This window comes from Columba livia, chromosome 1, assembly GCF_036013475.1.
Source record: "Columba livia isolate bColLiv1 breed racing homer chromosome 1, bColLiv1.pat.W.v2, whole genome shotgun sequence".
Classification (NCBI taxonomy): Eukaryota; Metazoa; Chordata; class Aves; order Columbiformes; family Columbidae; genus Columba; species Columba livia.
Window position 1 is genome coordinate 144,688,855 of NC_088602.1, and position 22,035 is coordinate 144,710,889.

At 36.3% G+C, this 22,035-nt stretch overlaps 1 protein-coding gene and 1 long non-coding RNA gene across 5 annotated transcripts in view; one reads left to right on the forward strand and one right to left on the reverse strand.

Annotated features, from left to right (window-relative positions):
- DNM1L (dynamin 1 like) overlaps positions 1 to 22,035 on the reverse strand; it is a 37,202-nt gene that overhangs the window by 3,983 nt on the left and 11,184 nt on the right. Inside the window, exons 3-18 of one of the 4 annotated variants that reach the window (XM_065034776.1) lie at positions 17,366 to 17,404; positions 16,131 to 16,177; positions 14,866 to 14,937; positions 14,209 to 14,295; positions 13,250 to 13,412; positions 11,277 to 11,397; positions 10,526 to 10,657; positions 10,033 to 10,239; positions 9,714 to 9,834; positions 8,629 to 8,784; positions 8,416 to 8,505; positions 7,519 to 7,611; positions 5,904 to 5,960; positions 4,616 to 4,693; positions 2,196 to 2,363; positions 1,520 to 1,629 (exon numbers count right to left, since the gene is read on the reverse strand). In XM_065034776.1, coding sequence (XP_064890848.1) covers positions 1,520 to 1,629; positions 2,196 to 2,363; positions 4,616 to 4,693; positions 5,904 to 5,960; positions 7,519 to 7,611; positions 8,416 to 8,505; positions 8,629 to 8,784; positions 9,714 to 9,834; positions 10,033 to 10,239; positions 10,526 to 10,657; positions 11,277 to 11,397; positions 13,250 to 13,412; positions 14,209 to 14,295; positions 14,866 to 14,937; positions 16,131 to 16,177; positions 17,366 to 17,404 — 1,741 coding nt within the window. The remainder of the gene's footprint in view (positions 1 to 1,519; positions 1,630 to 2,195; positions 2,364 to 4,615; positions 4,694 to 5,903; positions 5,961 to 7,518; positions 7,612 to 8,415; positions 8,506 to 8,628; positions 8,785 to 9,713; positions 9,835 to 10,032; positions 10,240 to 10,525; positions 10,658 to 11,276; positions 11,398 to 13,249; positions 13,413 to 14,208; positions 14,296 to 14,865; positions 14,938 to 16,130; positions 16,178 to 17,365; positions 17,405 to 22,035) is intronic. The other 3 variants (XM_065034782.1, XM_065034789.1, XM_065034797.1) reach the window with 3 other exon arrangements.
- On the forward strand, positions 1,296 to 2,969 carry LOC135575771 (uncharacterized). Its single transcript, XR_010467047.1, has 2 exons — positions 1,296 to 1,360; positions 2,889 to 2,969. It is a non-coding gene; the product is annotated as an uncharacterized LOC135575771 (long non-coding RNA).

Consider the following 22,035-nt stretch of genomic DNA (forward strand, 5'->3'; position numbering starts at 1 on the left):
TTCTTGAAATTCCAGGTACTGAATGTAGCTGAAGCTGGTTTTCTTTGGGACTTAGGATATGTGTAGCAGTACTCTTCTGAAAAAGTGTGTGGAAAAAAACCAAACCATACGAGTGCACCTCAGGTTATTTCATCAGAGTGACAGTAACCAACAATAAAATCACTGATGATTGTTCCCAGCTGGGAAATGAAACCTTTCAGTTTAGACAAGCTTGCTGCTGCAATTCTTAGCAGTGGTATTTTGCAACTAGAGTGGGCTGGGAGTTGATGTGTAATCCACCATTACTCATTAAGTACTGACAACATCGCTCTCCTCACGTGCCCACAGCCCTAAACAGAAATAATTTTTATGGGCAGATCAAGGGTTTTTGCTCTTTCTCAGTGTGCTGAGAATTGCACTGCATTGCAAGGTCTACCAAAAGAAGAGCTTAAGAAAGCAGCCTAGAATACTCCGGAATCCTAGTCACCTGGCTAAGAGTAAAAGCAGCCCAAAATTCAGGATCAAAGCTGTATGGGTACAGATACCATCCAAACCACCCAAGTAAGAGACTGAATTAGTTCTGCAAGTATTATACAGCGTGGACATAAGTACCATCTTTCCTAAAAATATTTCTGAATTAGGTGAAGATGTCCAAACACAAATTTATAATGTTCAAGATAGCATTTTATTTTTTTCATTATGTATGCATATTTACTGCAAAAAATGTGAATGGTTTATTTAGCGTATGCCAGAAGGTAACACTACTAGTACTAACACTGCAGTAAAATTAAGGTAAACAAAGCAATGCCTTGCCGTGAAATACTAAAAATTATACCGAGGAGAATATTAGTTCACTAGATAGAACAAAACTTATATGACTTCACTAATCTGTTCTAAACTCTGGTTTCCAGACTCCTGTATTTCCCATATATATATTAATATTTATAAATATGTATAAAAAGTTAGGTCTTTCCACACAGACTTGAACAAAGAGAAGCTTTACATCATTCTTCATTTTAAAAAGTATGCCAGTTTTAAAGCCAGGCTTTAAAGGCATTTTCCATAGTTGCACACTGCAGAAATACCACTTTTACGATCTTTTGATCCTTATAGTTAAGTATTAGAAAACTTAGGCACAGTAGTTCCTATTTGATCTCCCACTCTGAAATAAGAGGATGGCAAAGCTGAGTTCCATCAGGGCTACACAGCACCCAGAATTCACCCCAGTTATGTGCTGCAAATCATCCATCTGAATTGTACTATACTCTGGAAAAGCAGGCATCTCCTAAATAATTAATTAAACCTTTAATTTTACTTAACACAGAACTCAAACCATTTGCGAAAACAAGTGCTTCTTCAGGCTTCTTAATTCTGTGAAAGGGTAAGTTTTACTGCTGCTGTCCCTTCTAAAGGAAAAAAAAACATGTTTTCTCTTTGGTTACAAACATAAGAACATGATAAAGTAACAAGATTATATATGTGACTCTTGAGATATCACAACATTTGTATGGCTTAACATTTCTAGAAAGTTTTGCTTTACCTGTCCTGAATGTTCTTCCTGACAATAAGGAAGTAAGATTTAATAAGTCGTTCAATCACTTCACAATCTCGTTGCTCACGGGCAGAAAGCTTGCGTGCGACAGGTACAGGCTATGTAAAAAGATAAAAAACTCATTTTACCAATTCTGCTCATTTGCCTAGGTAAATAAAACTCCAATAGTGCAATCTACAATAAACTATTGCTCTGATAGTTTGATAGATGTAACCTGTCTTGCCACAGATTTCTAATTCTTTATAAATAAATGTCAAAATCCAGATCTGCAAAACAAAAGTCAGAAGGCACCACTACTAATTTTTTTTTTATAAGCTCACTAAAGGAACAAAGCTCTCCACAATACTTAAAGGATCTTAATCTATTTTTACCACAAGTGGCTTTTATTTTTAATGATTCTTTTCCCGTAATATTAAAATGCCAACTTCAGCAAAAAAGAGCAGGCATTTGAGTTGAGATATCAGCTGAGATTTGTTTCTGTAGAAAGAGCGATCTAGACGAGAAGTCTACTTGCACAAATCATAGGCTGAAACTGCAAGGGGGCAGAAATGAAGGACTGGGCAAGCAAGGAAGGAGAAGAAGAGACTGAGAAGAGTCCCTGTAGTGCTAATTATTTACAAAGATATGAACTACAAAGAGGAAGTATTTGTCCTTCATGACTCACCACATCTAATAGGTTTACAGCATGTCCTTTTTGAGGACTAGCAGGTAGGGCTGCAGCTGGCTTGGATTTTTCCTCTGCTGACACCTCTTCCACTTTGGAGGGTTTCAGCATTCCTCTCCAGTTGCCCGTTCCAGGCTCCTGAGGCATATCTCCCGCTCCAGGAGCAGCCTGCACACACAGCACAATGGAGAAACATGGGAGGAGTTAGAACTTGGGCACTGCAAAGCAGTGTCTGATCGAATCTTCTATTGCTGAGCTATAGGTAAGACTCACGATTAGTGTGATTTTCATATGTATATTCCCACCATTCTATTCTTCACATTCCCCAACTTTGTTCTCCATTTGCTGATTACAGCCGACACAAAGTAGCAGTAAAACGAAAACTTTTACAATTCACATTCTTGCTAATAATGGTATGAAAATGCCTCATAGATAATCCTCCCAGCATTTTAAGGGTCTACAAATCACTTCTGAAATATGGAATGGGCTTCCTACGTCATTTGGCTTTTACCACTTTTACCATACACCCTTGGAGCAACACAACCTATACTATCAGGATCACTCTTAAAGTACATTTTGAAGATCACCACAGCTCTTGGAAGACTTGAATTTAAATTATTTGGTATTTTATTTGAATATAAATAGAAGTTTCTCACAATAACAGCTAAAAAATATGCACATTTATGTTTCCAGGTACCAAAGCTACGAACATATTTGTGCTGGCGGTTTTTTGTACCAAATATATAAATAAATAAATAAATAAACAAAGAAACACCCTCTGGAAATGAAGATCAGAGTTTCTGGGGAGTTCCAGACAAAGAATGACTCACTCATCTCCTGAGGAAAGGACATAATACCCAACACTGGGAATCACCAGACAGAAGAAATATTAGTAGATGGTATCCACCACATGTCAAATTAGTATTAAAAAAATACTGTTTATTTTGATGCGGAACAGTGGTAATTTTTATTTTGTACCTTTCCATAAGCCTAGTATCTGCTCTATTTACTACTATGCTTTAAAATCTATTGCTGTTTGAACTACTACAACTTATGTCTTGCTTCAGATATAGGAAAATAAGCTAAATCCATCTATTTATCTATTGTGTTTAAAACTGAACCTCCACAGGCTGATCTTGAGTGTAAAAAAAGAGTGAGAAACAAAGCACGGCAAACAGAATATCAATAGTTGCATACCAGGAGGAAATCCAGCTAAACTGTGCACATCAGAAATTTTATTACAATTGCACAACTGTTCAGAGGTGCTGTAAAAAAATACATGATACGATCCAAATCAACCTCTACTAATAAGAGAGAGCTATTGATGAGGAAAGCTCCATTACATTATTTCTAATTGCAACACAGCTATTCAAAACGGAAAAACTCCCTATGCTGCTCTCATTCAGTACTGCTGTGGAGCCTGCTCCATTCCCAAAGTAGCTTCAGAAACCAAGCTACATTCTTTCACAAGAAACGGTGTTAAGTACGTGTCAGCTCATAAAGGGTTTTGTGGGAAATACAAATTAAGCCAAACTGGGCAGCTTCCTTCAACTTCTTAAATCGCAACAGTATCCTAGCAGGAGCTCTTGATTTCTTACTAGATGTCTGCATTGTGTAGAACCTCTAAAACTGTGAGGAAAATAACAGTTAAAATCCTACTACTGACTAGATTTTCACTTTAACTACTTTGTTCAGGACAGAAATGGCAGCTTTGCACTAGAAGCTGAATGTGCATATGCAGTGAAGCAGAAAGCCTGAGTCCTCTTGGTACTCCTATTATAAAAACTTGTGACTACCCATCTTTTATGACTCCAAGTGAAAGCAATTAGCAAAGAAAAAATCTTTACATTAATGAGCTGTTATTTTAACATGAGAGACAGCACACCTAACGCATAAAAAAACAACCACTGCAGAACACATTTCACAAATATAAGTAAACCAGGGACTGAATGATTACGTGGAACAACAAAAAGGAGGTTCAGTTTGAACAAAGCCTATAAAGATTCCCTGCGGGAAGCAGGAAACTCACATTTTTAGCTTATCTTCTGTCCTCCTTCTTTAACTGTCAACACATTAAGAACATGCAGTTTAACAACCATGCTGAACACTTTTGATTACAATACTGTTACACCAAACAATCTATTGACTACAGTCTGAGGGAAATTATGCTGCATACTTGCACAATATATTACAACCAAGAGTTGAAACAGAAAGCAGTGACTTTGCCCCCTACTGACACAACTTTACCTGCCACTGCAGATATCAAAATCAGTAATGCTAAGTAATCTACACTCTGTAGGGCATAACGTGTCAGTGACAGAGCACTAAATACAAACTGCTTTCTGTACTATCTGCAGTGCACCACAACAGAGAAGTGCATGCAGTGCTTATACAGGAAAAAAAAAATAATGAAGACAGACCTTGCCATCAGCCTCAGCAGAAGCAGCAGCAACAGCCTCCTGGGAAGCAGGTGGCAATGCACCTGGAGCTTTAGTAGACTAAGGAAGGTGAAAAATGCAGGGAGGGAAAAAAACAAAATTCAACTGAAGACCACAAAATCTACACTTTTACCTACTAGCATCTTTCAAAATCCCGAAAAGAAGATATTTTGAATCAAAGCAGTAATATAAGCAGAAAAAAAAACAAAAAAAAACAAAAAAAAACAAAAAAAAAAAAACACAAAAACAAACAAAAAAAACATCTCCACTACAGTTAAGAGATTTTGGGCTTATTTGGCTGAAATTTCATTTCAGCTCCTACACTGATGATATAAATATGAAGGCAATAAAAAGAAGGATCAAAGAGCACTGAAAGCAATCTCTAGATAGCTACCTAAAATTCCCAGTTCACCATCAGGTGACTTCTACTGATTAAAGGCAGTAATATTAGATCCATTCTGGGACTTCGTCTTACTTTTTAAGCTAACAAACTTACTGAACTGATTTCTATCAGCTGTAGTAACTCCTGCTACAACCTGTGAGGAGCTTAAAATATGTTCAGTGTATTTGGATTCTAAATACTTCTCATAATATTAAATACCTAACTGTCTAAAATTCCAGCTGATTGTCAGACCATTCATTTCTACCACCAGGCAATGTTTTCCATGACACTTGGTTCTTCCACTTGTGAACTTAATTGTCATTGAACTAATCCCAAAACCTGGTAAAAATACACGAGCTCCAGAGACAGAATGCATAATGGCATTATGGTGATCAACTGAAAACATCACCTCCACCATCTTCTCCCAAAGAAAGCAAGACTGCAATAAACTGCAGCTTTAAGAGTGACTTAAAAAAACAACAACCAACCACCAAGGCACTATGCTGGCACTCTGAATATTTTAAATCACTTGTTTATCTTTTGAAATCAGTGTGTCTCAGCCATATATTTATGTATGCAAGTTACGACTACATCTTCAACACCTGCAGGCATTTTAAGCCTTACCTCAGATGACATTCAAGTAATAAGTGTAATATTAATGTAAATTTATAGGCAAGTTTTCAGAAATCCCAGATTTAAAATCTGCTTAAAAATGCATCTTTGGAAGAAGAAAATAACATTCCACTACTATCTTATGAAATTGAAAGAAAAATGTCAATACCCAAGACACTTACTAGGGCAACATATCAAAGTTTCCAATACTCAGATTGGATCAAAGTAGAATACATTAAACTTAAAATTAATAAATAAAATTCAACATTTACTTACCTTGTCTCGTGGCACAGCAGAAGGCAATTCCCGGGCTAGCCTGTTACGCCTTTGTTCCTTGAAAAACAATCCAGCAAGACCTCAATTATGTATTACTCTGTGTAAACACATCTGCAAGATTCATCTTTTACAGATGACTTTCATTTAGAGACAACACTAGTAACTTCATCTCATCCAGAGTCATTTAGTCATATTATGATCCTATGAAAGCCTCAATTATTTGGATAAAACTGCTCTCATTACCTGGTCAAATGTAAATTCTCAATATAAAAACTTATGCAAAACATTTTTCAACACGTTCCATAATCAAAGCTAGATCCTTTAAAAACCAAGATTAAAGATACACAGTTTAGCTTAGCACAGATACCCTACAGCCCTCATTAACCTTTAAATCTTCAACGTAATCTAAAAGGATTTGATCCTTCAGCCAGCAGGTTTAACTATGATTAGCCCAAAATGAAGAAGGAGGCAGAATTCACTTTATAACAAAATAATTTGAAGCAATCAGGAAAAAGGTCTGATTTTTCTTGATATTAAGAATTGATTGTCCACTGAATAAGGATAAGATGTTTTACGTGCTTTGCTTCTTCAAAAATTTCAATGTCCTGTTCAGAAAAATGTTGGAAAAGAACTAGTTTAAGTAACACACAGTAACACAATAATCTCATACGTTCAACTTCACGAAGTCCTAATTTTTGTACTCATGAGAGTTTGCATACACATTGTTTCTGAACTAGATTCAAGAGCAGTCTACCAAGGCAAATTAAATTGCATATCCAGTCAATAGAAAATTCTGTACAGAAGAAAGTAAACGCTTAGAACTAAAGAACTAAAGTGATAACATAAGCATCTCAATAAAGAACACTGCTATGAAAGAATGTGTTGGATAAGCAGGGGAACACAAGATTAATAACGAGCTCTTAGATGGATGAAGTACTGCAACAAAATCAGATTGCAAGAAAGAACTGAGCAGACCAGTTGTAGAACAACTGCTTCTACAGAATGATGATGGCAACAAGTATTATCAATCAAATCTGGGCTTAAAAAAAAAAAAACAGAAAGACTACCGAAATTGGAAAAGGCTTATGGAAGACTGATGGAGAAAATTGTCTTATGGAAGCATGATAACACTGATATTCACGAACAATGCCAAAGGGATACAGAAATTAGAACCTAAATAGAGAAAACAATACTTGTATTATCCTTTGATGAATACGAGGAACATTATAGCTATTGATTCATACTGTCAGAGACAAAATGCAGTTACTTCAACATGAAAGAGCATTTCACAACTATTTTAAGTTTTTCTTCTATAAATTTCATCTAATAGAAAATACTCAATTAGGTACCCATTTTACTTTCCAGACAGAAATACAGACAGAATTGTTTTCAGTGAAATACCAACCACTGTTCCCGAATTTAATATGCAATATAAATCTAACAAATCAACAGATCACAAGAGAATACACCGTATTTGTAATATATCACATTTTTATACTTCAAAATGTAGAAGTGTGCTTCAGTGAAAGCAACTGAAACATTTGTTCTTTTACCAATCATTTAGGCTCCCACTTAAGGGAGTCAAAAGACTTTTTAAGATAATGTATTTTCTTACCTCTATGTTGTTATTCATTAAACCACAGGCATCAGCAAAGTCCGGATGTTTGGTATTGATATAAGCTAACTCAATAGCCACTAGGTTATGAACCTGCAATGCAATGTCATTCATAGTTCAAAAATTCAGTGAGCAAATCTAACACTAGCAACAAGCAATGACCTACAATGCTAGAAAGCACAAGCTCACTGTCCACAGCAAGACACTGTTCTTACTGCCCCAAAGACATTGAAGTTCAAATCCAGAAGGCAAGAAGGCAATTCATTCATTGCAATACATGCAGACCTTAAGCCATTTTAGATGTTACAACGTTTGAACCAGTAAGAGATGGGTCACTATTGGGGACAGTGAGCATACAGAACAATTTTTGCTTTTCACATCAAACATAAGCAAAGTCTGAAAGACTTTGTTTCCTCCCCAATAAGCAGACTAAAGCAGACTTTTGCATTAAAACATATTTACTCCAAGCTAGAAGTTGAATTTTTAGTTCTCAGTAAAGGGCGTTACAAGCAAAATCACCATTTGGCATTGATTTTATCTGCAAAACACAGAGCAAGGACTATAATTTAATTTTCATAATTGCATCCCAAACTCTACAGTAAATGCAGTTTCTGTTACAAGGGAGGGAAATCTATCAGAAAGACTAGGAGATGTTAAATTGAAACACGTAAGCTGAAGAAGGCTTCCCCCATCCCTTTGCTCCTTTGTTTTTTATCTATCTACTAGTGTAGAAGTTTCAAACCATCTAGATATTAAGTATCTAGCTACTTAACAAATACAAGTTAAGATTCCTTTAATAATTTGGGTCCCTGTCATTACAGATAAAACAGAAGCATCAAGAAAGAATCCAGAAAACACACACTTTTTCCAGCAAAATTATAGTAGATGGGAAATTACCATTTCATTTGTGACAGGAAGTCTTCTACGCAGAAGACAAGTTACTACTTCGACTATGGCATCATGCAATTTAGGAAATCTCAATAACTCCTAAAAACAAAACAAAAAAATTACTGATGAGACTTCCAGAATCTTTTAGGGAAGTGAAGGACAAAAAAAAGAAAAAAAAAAGCCCAATAATTACAACTATAATTCTGAAACATGCTTTTTTACCTGTGTACTGTAATTACTACAATGCTGGATAATCCTCTGCATTTCTTCATGAACCAGCTCCACACAGCGCAAGCTGGGCTCTTCTAAACGTTTGATTTGCCTTTTTACCAGCAATTCAAATGAAACTTCAGGAACAAACAAGGCAGGACGGGGACCCTAGTGCAAAAGGAGGGGAAAAGCTGCTGAACTGTGTATTAAAACAATAAGCATTTTTGAGAAGTAGCATCTGACGAAGCCCAGAATAAATCAGGTCACAGTGTTCACACTCAAAGGAACACTCAAAATAGGTCTTGGGGGTAAAATAAGTCACAAGAATATTTAAATATAGAATCTATAAAACAAAGTTATTACTTGTAAGACAAACTCTGTGATAAATAACACATTTTTTACCCTAAATATCTTTTTTTTTTAATTAAATGACCCGTAGAGTACTTACTGACTGTGCAGAAACCTGAGTGTCTGTACACACCCAACAGAACACAGTACAAAAGCAGACTGATGTGTTTCACATCAAAAGTCATGCTTCAAGGAGTGAACATTCTACATACCGTAAAATTTAAAAGTGAACTTACTCTGTTAATTCTTAGCAATACCAGGTCCCATATTGACAAGAAACCAAGTCTGTCATGTAAACACTGAACCACTGAAGAGTTGTGTCCCTTAGATAGAATTAAAATATCTGAATGTGGCCCAGCCCATACATCTCAGTCTGAGTCTTCATAACTAAAGTTAAGTGTTTAATGCGAAATAAATGCAGAGGCAATCTTCCATCACCATTTCTGCAATACCTAATAGCTTCAGCATAGGGTTGCCGAAGCTGGGCCTGAGCTTTAGTTCAGCCTATAAATAACAGTAATGAGATGTAAGCATTCACATTAAACTCATTCCATTTAAGATAATGGTTGCAAATTTGGATATTGTTACTTTTCCACTTAAAATACCAAAAAGCAGGATTCAGTCTCTTCATATTAACTCATTCAGATGAGATCATTAATCCATGGCACTCAAGGAGCAAAAATTGTTGACACTTTATCTTTAAATCAAATATATAGCAACTACACTTAGAAATAGTGGAGAACACTCACAGTAGCATTTCTAATGGCAGTCAGAATGTCAATTGTGTTAAGGCCACCCAGTGGGTCAACAGATTCTAAAGTTCTTCCAAAGGTCTCATGAAAAATGTAACAGATTCTGGCTCCACCGCATCTGAAAGAATAAAATAACAACTGAAGTAGCAAACGAGAAAAAAGCTCTCATTGCAAATATTTCTTAAAGTTGCTTGGATTCAGACATTTTTGAGTATGTTACACTCCAGTGTAGTACTATGGCCAGTGAAAGCCAGCAAGAGCCACTGGGTCGATCTAACTGCTCAGTCAATATTCTAGAAAAACATGTGGTACTTACAGTTCGGAAGTCTCTATGTATTTTGCTGTTCCTTCAATCGTGTTACAATATTCTGTGGCAAATTTGGTTATAAGCTGCAATAAAGTGGCACTTTTATCCTCAACAGGTTCCCCATAGCTGTTCAGGAGAGATTGGTACTGAGCAGCTAAAACATTGATTCTGGTTTTCAGTTCTGGCAAGCAGTCCCTGATATGATGCATCAGTAGTCTAAAAACAGAAAACAGTCCCTCATTAGAAGGGAGGAAAAGTTTCAGCTTTATCATATCCATCAAAACAGAGAGACAGTAATCAGCAAAGTAAAACATTTACTCTGGAAAATTACAGTAAATGCAGAAACTGAAGTTGGAACCAGAGTCTTCCTTAATGTATCACTGTACAGTGCCAATAGAGAAAGGAAGGATAAAAGTAATGTTTACACATACTTCTAACACACAAACGTATATCTTGAAGTATCTTTAAAAGCATACATTTTATTTTACACAATATGTGATACCTGTTCAGTGTTCTAGCAAGATACTTGGTTCCGTTTCGATTGGCTAGGGAAGGATACTTCTTTTGAAGAAAACCATACTCATCACGAATGGAATCAGCTACACTCTTCTTATTATTAATATCCAACTGACTCCTGAAGTTAAAAAGCAGAGTTACACACTACTAAAAAGATGCAAAGTAAAAACAATTTACACTCCTCCTTCTCTAGATAGGACATCTGACTGGTTTTTGCTTTACACACATAACTCATCTTGCTTACACAATAAAGGGTTTTACTTGTTGTACCATACAACATAGTCAACAAATCAGTGTGGGCAGAAGAGGTACACAGACTAAGCAACACTTTTATCAAAACTACATGAAATTTGACCTAGCTAATGCAAAAAAATTGAGCGAAGAGTACTATAGCCATATGCAGTTATCACTAATATATGCAAGATCTGTACTGGATCAGTACTAATGTGAGCAGCTTGACCAGGAGCATCCCTCAGGCTAAAAAACAACAGTGGAAAGAAGTGATACTACAGCTCTTTTAAATAATTGTTCTTACTCCTTTCTAAATTAACAGTTGGTTGAGTGGAAGAACAGACAGGCTTTTGAAAAGTGAGCAACAATCTTCTCGCTTGCTTTTTCAAAAGTTTATTTCAACATCAAGTAACCTTATTCTTAAAACCATATTCATAGTTTAAAAAGACAAAAGCATTACTTCATATTAACACAGTTTTAAAAATAGCTTCAATGTGCTCACAGACCTGTTCACTACTCCAATGATGCCAAGTTTGACTGGAATCACTCTTCCCATGAGCACATCCATAGCATCAGTGCCAGCATCCATGAGATCCAGCTTTGTGATAACAGCGAGGGTTCTCCGACCTACCAAAAGGAAAACTCATGGATGTTTTGTCTTGATCAGGGTAGCTAAAACTCATCCTTCACATCCTCAGACAGTGCATGAAGTATAATGCTGCAAATCAGCAAAGACGAGCACAAGACCATGTGGTATCAGTCCATCTAGAGCCCCTTATTAACAGGATTATAAGAAAGCATTTGGCAGGTAGTGCTCCCCACAAAGATTTGGTTAAAGAAAAAGATTTAGGCACCATGCACTTTGAAGTTATAGTTATTACTGATTACAACAAAGATTTTTAAACACTACACAAGGTTGAAGGCCTTACTAAGCACTTACGGAGAAGACTAAGGCAGGCAATTCACAAGTGTGAGTGGACTGAACATATTTCTAGCATATACGTAGGACCAGATATAATAGTAAACTGTTTAGAACTGTATTTGAAATACCACTGCCCACCGGAGAAGCTGCTAAAAGAGGCAACAGACTCACTCCGAGCATAGTGGATCAAATACACAGCTGAAAGCCCCAAAGGACTGAACAGCTTGAAATCCATCCACTGAAGAAGCTTTAGGGGATTTAACTTTGTTAATTAAACATATTTGTATTGAATATGTGACTCAACGTTTTCTGAATTAAAATTAAGCTTATCAGATGCTGTGGAGGAAAAAGTAACCTGAATTCATTAAGTAGGTAAATATTGCACATCTAAACAGGTAGGCTAACACACACAGGATTTGTCTGGGACTACAGTATCTCCTGGGCTCTTGGGTCTGAAAAATACACAGCAATAACTTTTCTTTAAAATATAACAACACTTTTTGAGCCTAAAAATAAGTATTTCAAGTTCTCATTACACACCATTATTCCTACAGAACCAGCAGCATGAGCTGCCTCTCCAGACCTTTAAGCTTCAGAATTTTGGGAAGTGATCCAAAAGTCACAGCTGATCATTTTTACAGGGGTACATTAAAAGGAAAGGGTCTGCTGCCTTGGACCAGGACAATTTGACTGAGAATACTGCCAGAAGGGGCTCTCCCTCAAGGCTACATGGCTGTAGAACCATAAAGGCTTAGGCAGACAGGGAAAAGTAGACTACAGAGTTTGAAAACAATCAAGAAATGTTATACTTTATGAGAAAAAAAAAAATGAGGGTACAGCATACCAACACTAAACTTTAGCCTAATTTCAGTATACCTGTTTGCCAAGTATAGTCTTCCATATTCTTTCAAATCACACAGTATCATTTATTAGTCAATAGTACTTCCCATAAACAAGCAGCAGACACCCAGTAGTTTCAGATCGGTTTCAAAGTCAGAACGTAAATATAAAATTAAAATAATCTTTTAAAATATAATTCAAATCAGTTCTGTCACATAAACGCAGGCCACCAAAATGGATACTGACAGTAAATATTAATTTTATTCTTACTAAAAGCCACTAAATTAACAGCCAGTCAGTCAATTACTAGTTGTAGGATGGCATATTTTCACTAGTAAAAGAAACTACATTGGACAATAAAGCATGAACTCATCCTAACAGACCACTGCAAACTACTAAAATTCTCAAAACCACCAACATTCTGTAATGCTGTTTTGCTGCTCAGGAAGCACAAGTGGCTCCTATGACTACTAAAACAGTTCTTTGGCCTGTTTGTAAGCCAGAAATCTATTGGATATTAATTCATCACAGCATTCTCCGAGTTGCAGAGACTGCAGCAGGAAGTCTTAAGCAAATATAATAATTGTATTTTCTAGGAAATGCAATGACTTGTTTTTTTTTTTTTTTTACTTTTTGCTCAAACAACTTTAGTTTTATCTTAGGATTTAATTTTAAAAAGAAGCTGGACGACAGGATCTAGTCTTTCCTGCTGCTTACCATCTGGATCCACCTCCCGTGCAATTTTAAGCGCTTCTGAAGTGGCCATGTCTGTGTTAGCAGCTGTGACTGCCAAAATAATTGAATTTGGGTTGCTGATGAATTGAAGGATTAGCTCTCTTATTTGAAGTTCAATGTCCTTAGGCTGATCACCAACAGGCACCTAGAGAAAAAACAACAAAGAACTGTTCGAAATTGTGTAACCATGCATGTATGAGACCACTCATTGAAAGTTCACACCCTATACCACAGTATAGGATAAAAGTTTTCCAGCCCTCTACTTTCCCCTTCACAAACAAACAGGAAAGGAAAGGAAGATCTTGAAAGATACAAAAATAAAAAACACTCTTATAGAAATAAGAATCAACTATTTGATACTGCTGTCAAGATGACTTAGTATCCAAAAACCACCTGCACAACTGGCAGAATGGGGTGTGTATGTGTGCACAGGCAGGGAAATAAGTCATCTTGTCATCTTTGTGCCACAGAAAATGATTCGGTATGAATCCTGAACAAACAGGACCTGAACATTTCTTCTAGTGTATCCTCTTTTAAAATAACTTCTTACACAAAATACGCAGAGTAACTTTCAGAGAAGCAATGTGGAAAACATTTTCAAATTTGTCAACTGCCCACCTCTCTGTAGGTACAACTTTGAAACTCCGTGTGCTATCTTTTCTACTCAGAAGAACCTGCAGCCCGTATGCTTCAGATCCCTCAGTCGTATATACACAGAGGAAGAACTTAAGCAAATCTACCTCTTACAACAGCAAAGAGCACCAGAAACCCAAATCTTACACCAGAAGATGGTGACATCTCAAATTTATATAACCAACTACCTAACCTGAGGAAAGCTGTTTATGTAAAAATACAGAATAATGCCGAAGAATGAACATACACACCTTGTTTCAAAATACAATGTTCACAGTGAGTCAGGAGAGATACATTCTGCATCTTACCTTTGTCATTCCAGGTAAATCCACAAGAGTCAGATTTACGACATTAGATGAAAAAATCTTAAGATGAATAGGTTCAGGACTGATCCCCTAGAAATATATTAATAATAAAAATTAATCACTGTACTGGATTATTTAAGTTTACCCTTTAGAAAGCCAGAAACTGTATTTTCACATAAGAAAAACTTTTCTTCCATCATACACCTTGTAACTATGTGGTGAGGACAAAAAGCCAGCCACATCTGCCAACAAATCCTTTGGCTTTGGAAGCAGCCCTGTTTTCCTCCTCAATATAATCCATAAAAGCTTTTCTACTTCAGTGATTACATAGATATGTAAGAATAGAACACTCAATTTTATAGTTACACATAAAGCCATGTATGTGAAAAAATGGATGCAAGTTTAACCTGAAGGTTATTTTCTGCACCATTATTACAGAAACTTTGAAGTAAAGCAACAGTAATTCTCTGCAGTTTCTTTTAGCTGAAATCATTTATCTCATGAACACTGTGAAAAAAACCCAAGAAAGCAAGCAGCATTACTGTGTTCTTCATTAGAATAGTTCAATGCTTTTCACTTCTAGCTGCCAAAAGTGCTTAAGAGAGGTTTAAGCAGCAAGAGAATCTATAGTAAGACAAAGATGGACAGTGCAACAGTTACCTTATTATTTCCTGAAATCCTTTCTGTTTCATTTTCTATTTCCTGACGAATTTCATCAAAATCTGTATAGATCTGAAGTACAGAAGAAAAAAAATGTTTAAAAATCAAAGAGAGCATCCACTTACCTAACTGCAAAACAATGCTTTCTTCTCCAAGAGAAGGTTAGCCCTTAAGCTAATGCCAACAATCATCAGTGCCAAAAATTACAGAAGTTGGAATCCTGGTATTTAATCTGTTGATTAATACCGTGAGATTACAGTTATTAGCACTTACTACCCCATTGATGTCAGACAAGGTGTAGAACAGTGTTTACCTAAAGTGAATTTCAAACACTTAATTCTATTTTCTGAAAAAAAAAATACCAATCCTTTGAAGCTAATAAACATGTAGCCTGAACCTCTTCTCATTTTGAAGAGGATGAGCAAAGACAGAGTTTCATTTCAAAATTTTTCCACTCTTGTCTGAACTATTCTCCAATCGAAAATAAGCTAGTACAGAGCTAACCTTGCACAGGTTCCTGCTGCCTTCCTCTCTACATTATATTCCATTTCTAGCACTGCCTAGAAGGTGAAAAAATCAGCTTAAAGTGACAAACACTGTTCAAGGCCAGGCTGGACAGGGCTTTGAGCAACCAGATGTAATGGAAGTATCCCTGCCCATGGCAGGGGGGTTGGCACTAGATGACCTTTCATGCCCCTTCCAACCCAAACCATTCTATGACTCTATGAAATAATTCATCCACCAACAAAAAGCTGACTTTATTCAAGCAAGGAATTAAGTTTTGACTCTCTTACTGAAGTTCTAGTTCATCTCAGTTTCTGCTTCTCCCCCGTGATGTGCACTAGGCTCTTGCTTCCTTTTCATAGCTTTCTAATAAATCTCTGAAGTAGCAAGTTCTTCACTGGCCTGAAACAACTTGTGATTATATACTTCCTTGTTTTTGCAATACCCATTCTAATTTCCCAATGTTCAAAAAAGAAAAATCAACAAAATAACACAAAAAAGACCAAGACAAATAACTTGGCAGAATCGATGACCCACACAACAGTCAGCCATTGATAAACTTTCTGTCTTGAGTTTAAAAGAATGTTTTCAGAAATTTGGTACTCATAAAAAACAAACAGAAAATCCTCAATACTCTGGCATATAGTACAGGAGGTAGAATAACCTCCTTTTTGGGAAAGTCAACAGAAGAGATACAGAATTAAGTATAGATACGATAGCATATTTATGATGCTGCTACTCCATTATCTGAGTAAACATACCTTATTTTTCGTGTGAAGAAATTTACCCCACTCTTCAGCATCTATCTCTGAAAACAAATAATTGATACATGAGGAAAAGCAAGCAGATGTTTCGATGATGTTTTTCTGAGAGCGTGTTTGTTGAAAGCTACATGGGTTTCTTTTTTCAAGCAGCAAGAGAAAAATTAGTCTGTTTTCCACAGTTAGATGTTAAATAGCTCAGTACAAATATGCTGATGATTCTGCTTATTTAAACACTGCATCTCATTACTCTTTTTAAGTCGTCTCTCTTACACAAGGTCCACCTTCCTAATTGTGACTAAGCCAATCAGCTATCCTACTATTTCTCAGAAATGGTCTAGTCCACTAAATATTGGCTTGCAACAGAAAACAAAGGAATTATTAGCAATAGCTTTAAAAAAAACTAAGAAAAAATTACCAGCTTTTAGCATCTTTTCTTTTACCATGCGAGTGAGATCAAATTACAGCTGAAAGAAAAAGTTAGAAAAACCTGTAGAACCCAAACCAAGCAAACTGAAAATACATAAGAATTCTGCATAACAATGACGTCTTAGGAGAACATGTCTCTTCCCAAATCTGTCAAGGACCAAACATCTTAACTCCTGTCAGTCACCACTGACATCCGGATTTACTTGGGGACTATTCAAGCACAGTCCCAGAAAAACAGCAAAAGAGGTTTTATCAACTCCTGCTTGGTTGCGCAGGCAGCAGTTTGTGTCCCACTGTGAGATACTGACACTTCCACAATGGGGTTTCCAGGTATTAGTGATAACTTCCATTTCAATTTTTTTTGTTGGTGGTTATTTCCACTCTGCTCCTCGATACAGCAATCTGCTCTAGAAGATTGCCTACAAGAAATCTGGCCATTTGGTAAACACACTGCTTACCTACAATGAAGTCATCTTTCAAAACATTTTTTCCACTCCAGTTGAATTTCAAGACACTGATCAACAGAGATTTTTTTAGAGGATTTGGGAATTAAAAGTGCAGGAAATTCTATGAAGCAGCAACGGCACAGAAGAAAAGCAAAGATCATCTCATTCTAATGCAACAAGGTCAGAAAACTAAAAATCAACCAGATCACAAGAACTCAGCAAAATAATCAATCACCACAGTAGCCAAAGTGTAAAAATAAAAGTGTAATCAACAACAAAGTGGCATGAAATGTATGTGGTTAGGTGTATGTAAGCATGCACTTTATGCATAGGGAGTAAAAGCAAGTGGATAAAGGCAACCTTTAGAAAGGTGTCTTGGATTTTTCCATGTAGCAGGGTCTGCAGTTAAAGAGAAACAGCATTGAATGATGTTTAAAATTTTTAATCATATTTAATATAGCATTTTATTAATTTTCAGTACCAGGCTGTATTACAAAGATCACAAATGCATGCAGACAGATGTGCACGCTGTTCTACTACTGATGAGAACATGTAACATATTAACGATATGCACAGAAATAAGATCTTAACTAAACACTGACAAACGATGCATAATAATCAGATATTCTATATGACAAAGTTTACTTGATGATGACATTATTATTGCTGTTCATCTAATGCCAACAGCTCACAATATTTTTATCTGAGCACAGAAAACAGCACCATTAGGTTCTGCAAAGCTCAACTTCTTTGGTGAAATATGTTTCTCATCATTTATTCATGGCAAGAACGTGGGAGTACAGAAACGTTTTTAATGTCACTGGAAGTAATATTACTGTACGGGAAAAAAACTGATTTTTTGCATCAATCTTTCTACTGCTCAATTAAAAAACCAATTATGGCAGTTCTGAGACAGATTTTAGAAGAGACAACATTAGCTATCACACTTCTCAACTTTTTAATTTTCTGAAAACGTTTATGAAAATCCCATTACAAAATAAAAACCCACTTTTTATTGAAGAGCTGATGAGTTTACGACTCTGTATTTGTATTGCATGTGATGCCAGTGGAGCACCACAGAAGCGCAAGAACCAAAACAAACTGGTGAAGACAGTTTTGGCACATGCCTGTTTGGCACAAAATACAAGTAGCACAGCAACTGTCACTTCATCAGTTTGGAAAGCCTAGTAGATCTGGGGAGTTATTTCCATGTCTTGCTCAGGTGGGTAAGTCAAAGGTTTATCATCAATAGAAATATGCTCATTTACACAGACTGGATCCATTAAGAAAATAAAATTAAAAAACAAACTACTTTTATCGGTACTGTTCTGCAGGCACATGAGCTATGAAGAAACCATTGTTAGGAGGAAGCTTTTGCTTGTCTTGGTTGGTAAACAGGTAAAATTACATACCAGTCTCCAAAATAAGTGCAAAATGAAAGGGCTTATTAATTGCAGGTTATTAAACAGGCTTAGTCTATTTCCAGTTCAGAGGAAATAAAGCAAAATGCACATACAAGAAACAACTACGGTTATCTTCAAGACTGTATTAATCATCCTCTCTTAAAAATTGCATCTAAGAAACTGAAGACAGGCATAAAACCAGGAAGAAAAAGATACAGCAAGAAATGCCACCATTACATTTGAATTATACAGATCAAGCACTCTCCTGTAATGTTCCTCCTAGGGAGATGACGTTCACTTAGGACACACTGTTTTAGTCTTAAATTACTGGTTTTGTGGTGGCACACCAATTTGCAGCTGGGTATGAAGCTTAGTCATTGGTATAAATAAATGTATTGGTTTATTATAATCTATTAACATTTTAAAATACATATAAAAATATGCATTCTAGTCAGAGGCAATTTAACTAGTTAACATCTGCAGATCAAAGGAGACTGAACATTTTTGAAGCTTTAACAAGACATAAGTTTTCTTTCCTCTATACAACACAAAATTGAAGCCACAATAAATGACTTAGGCTTAACCTCAGCCTAAAGAATAAATGCAGTTTCCTAAGGAGTACAGAAAAACAGAAAAACTCCTCTGGTCCAAGTATAAGCTTTTAGAATTTTCATTTTATACAGTGGGGAAACTCTTGCCCCATTCTTCTGACGAAGTCTGTCCTGACACCCATTTAATATTTGAAAAAAACTTCCCAATAGTTTAAAGTTAATGCAAGGGAGTTTGTAGGAAAGGAGGAAGGACTTGCATTAGTCCAAATGCAAGGATGCTTGAGGCAAGGAAAAATACCTTAATTAGCCCACATTCAACAACTTGATGTTCTGGTTTATATGCAGAACATTTTCCTTATCACCAGTTGCACTGGTAAATCTGTCTTCCCTGGTTATGTTGCTTTCTGGAAGCTTTTTGGGCAAAACTTTTAAGGTGAATTAATCACCCAATTACACACAAGATTGAATGCTAGATAAAACTGTGCAGAAATGATATTTTGGTCATTATAAAATTAAGTATTACAGATTATAAGAACTTACTAAAACAGCGGCTATTAAGAACAAACAGATCTTACCTTTCAAAACAAAAATCTCCTGAATAAAACAACCACCTCTTTGTTTTTCTAGCTTTTCATATCTTGGGGTGAGACCGGAAAACTTTAATTAATATACTGGAAAAACTAGACATGATTATAGCATCTTTCTCCGGACTGCCCTCACCAAATTGTTACCTGTTACCTCCTGTACTGCAATGTTCCTCTCAGAAGCTCAAACACAGTACAATGCTACCTGGCTTCAGTTATCCATGTATTTCTTCTCCCTCCCTAAAACAGTAGAAATGTTCTTCACACACAATAAAAGCATCAAGAAGCTGCTCAGAGTCATAAAAGTCTCATGACCACAGAGGATTTCTTGCAGCATGGCAATGAGAACTTCCCAAACACTAAAAAAGACGAAAATCAAAAAAGCATGAATAATCTTAGCTATTTGCCTAGCTTTTGAGTTCCTTTATCTTCAGAAGTCTTGGACCCAGCAGACTTCCATCTCAACTCTCTTATTCCCCCCCATAATCTCATCCTTTCCTCTTTCTCTAAATAAAAATGAAACTTGTGAAAAAAACACGTGCACATCTTCCAAACCCTTCTGTATGTTGTACTGTATTTTCCATCCTTGACAGTAACTAACAGCAAGCTCTTTTGAGTGAAAGCTCTTTCTCTGGCGCTTCTACAAAGCTAAATACAATGAAGAAGACCACAGTTTGGGAGCTAGGGATATAAAATTTGCATTTGAAGTAGAGAGCTAAAAGTGTTGATTTAGCAAGCAACAGATATGTATTAATTATTCCTGTGTAATATATCAATTTATCTGTTCAGAATGTGAACAATGTTCAGCTTCCTACCTTGGACAAAAAAAGAACCTATCAACATTTGCTAATTGACCATTCATACATTCCATTTTTTTTTTTCCATTTCCTAACAAAAGGATGAGCTACTAGAATAGGTCCTAGCTACAAGACCAATTTAATAATTCACGAGACCAGGCCCAGCTCTCCCGTAAACACTGCTTCTCTTTGATAAGAGAACACCACATGCGTGGTATCACCACAAACACACCCTATGTGCTGAATCACTAGAGGCTAACCATAAACAGCAAAAGCATAATTAGACAAAACCACACACATCCCTGTAGAATATACGTATCAGTCTGAAATATGTTATAAAAACACAGCGCTTCCTATTTAAACTGAAAATTCATCTCTCTGCTGTTTTACGACTATCTTCATTTATTGCCATGACCACCATACAAGGGTATCACATAGCTCATCAGTGACTTTGTGGAACAGCAGAGATACCTTAGGTGTTAGGATGGATAAAGGTGAGAAATCACAAAACAAAGAGGCAGTTGCATAAAAGTATCTGTGCACAGAGTCCATTAGCAGCACATTCAGAAAGCAGCATGCTGAGACTGATACTCTCTTGTCTAATATTCAATTTGTAAAGAAAAAAACCCTCATCTGGAGAAAATCCTTTTCTGCAAGACTATGGCGTGTTCAACCCTACCTTAACATCCACCTCACAACAAACAAAAATATGACCTGAAACAGTATAGTGACTTATTACAATGTCAGACAGCACAGCCAGGATAAGAGGTTGCCATATTTTTTCTTTCCAAGCTACCTAATCCCATCTTCTCTGATGCAGCATCACAGTCTGTACATATACTAAACCAGGTCAGTGACAAAACCATTTAGATCACAACTTGCCTGAATTCTGGAGGGAGAAGAGAGACTCTTCAAATACAACTCTAAGTCATAAAGGTTTGTCTGTTCTTACCAAACAAGCCCATGTCTCTCTCAAAAGAACACCAAGAAAAGATTATAACATACATTTTACATATTGATTTTTTTTCCCCCAAAGATCTAACTGGGCCTCATAAATATTAATTTAGCCCAACATTATGAAATTTAGCTCCTTGTGAAATATTATCATTAACCCACTTAAAATTTAAAATCTGAATCTCCAGATCAAATGCAACCTACAACAGAAAGGTTCTGCCTTGACTCAGGATAATTACAAAATCTTTTATACCTGTGAAGTTGCAGAGCAGAACAAAATCAATTTTTATCCTATGACTCAAAATCATAGCATTCTGAAAAGTACTAAAAACTATACACTGCACAATGCAAGTAACATAAAACCACATTTAAAGAGATCAAACATGCAATTTCTAAAAGGCTGCCCAGAGACTCTCAGAACTCTCCACCCCTGGAGGTTTCAAGACCCAACTGGATGAAGCCCTGAGCAACCTGGTCTTTAGTTCAGAGTTGGCCATTTTTTTGAGGAGGAGGTTGAAGTAAAGACCACCTGAGATCATTTCCAACCTGAACGGTCCTACAATCTCTCACAATCTAGCACACCGTGGATTGCATGCTGAAAGTTCTTAATTGTTATGAACCTGAATTGAGTTATCTGCTTGCAGCAATAATGAGAATTGGAGCTTGAGCCTTTTAAACTGCACATTATTATTAACTGTTCTTCAGAAACCAAAGGCTATAAATATTACAAATGCTGCAAAG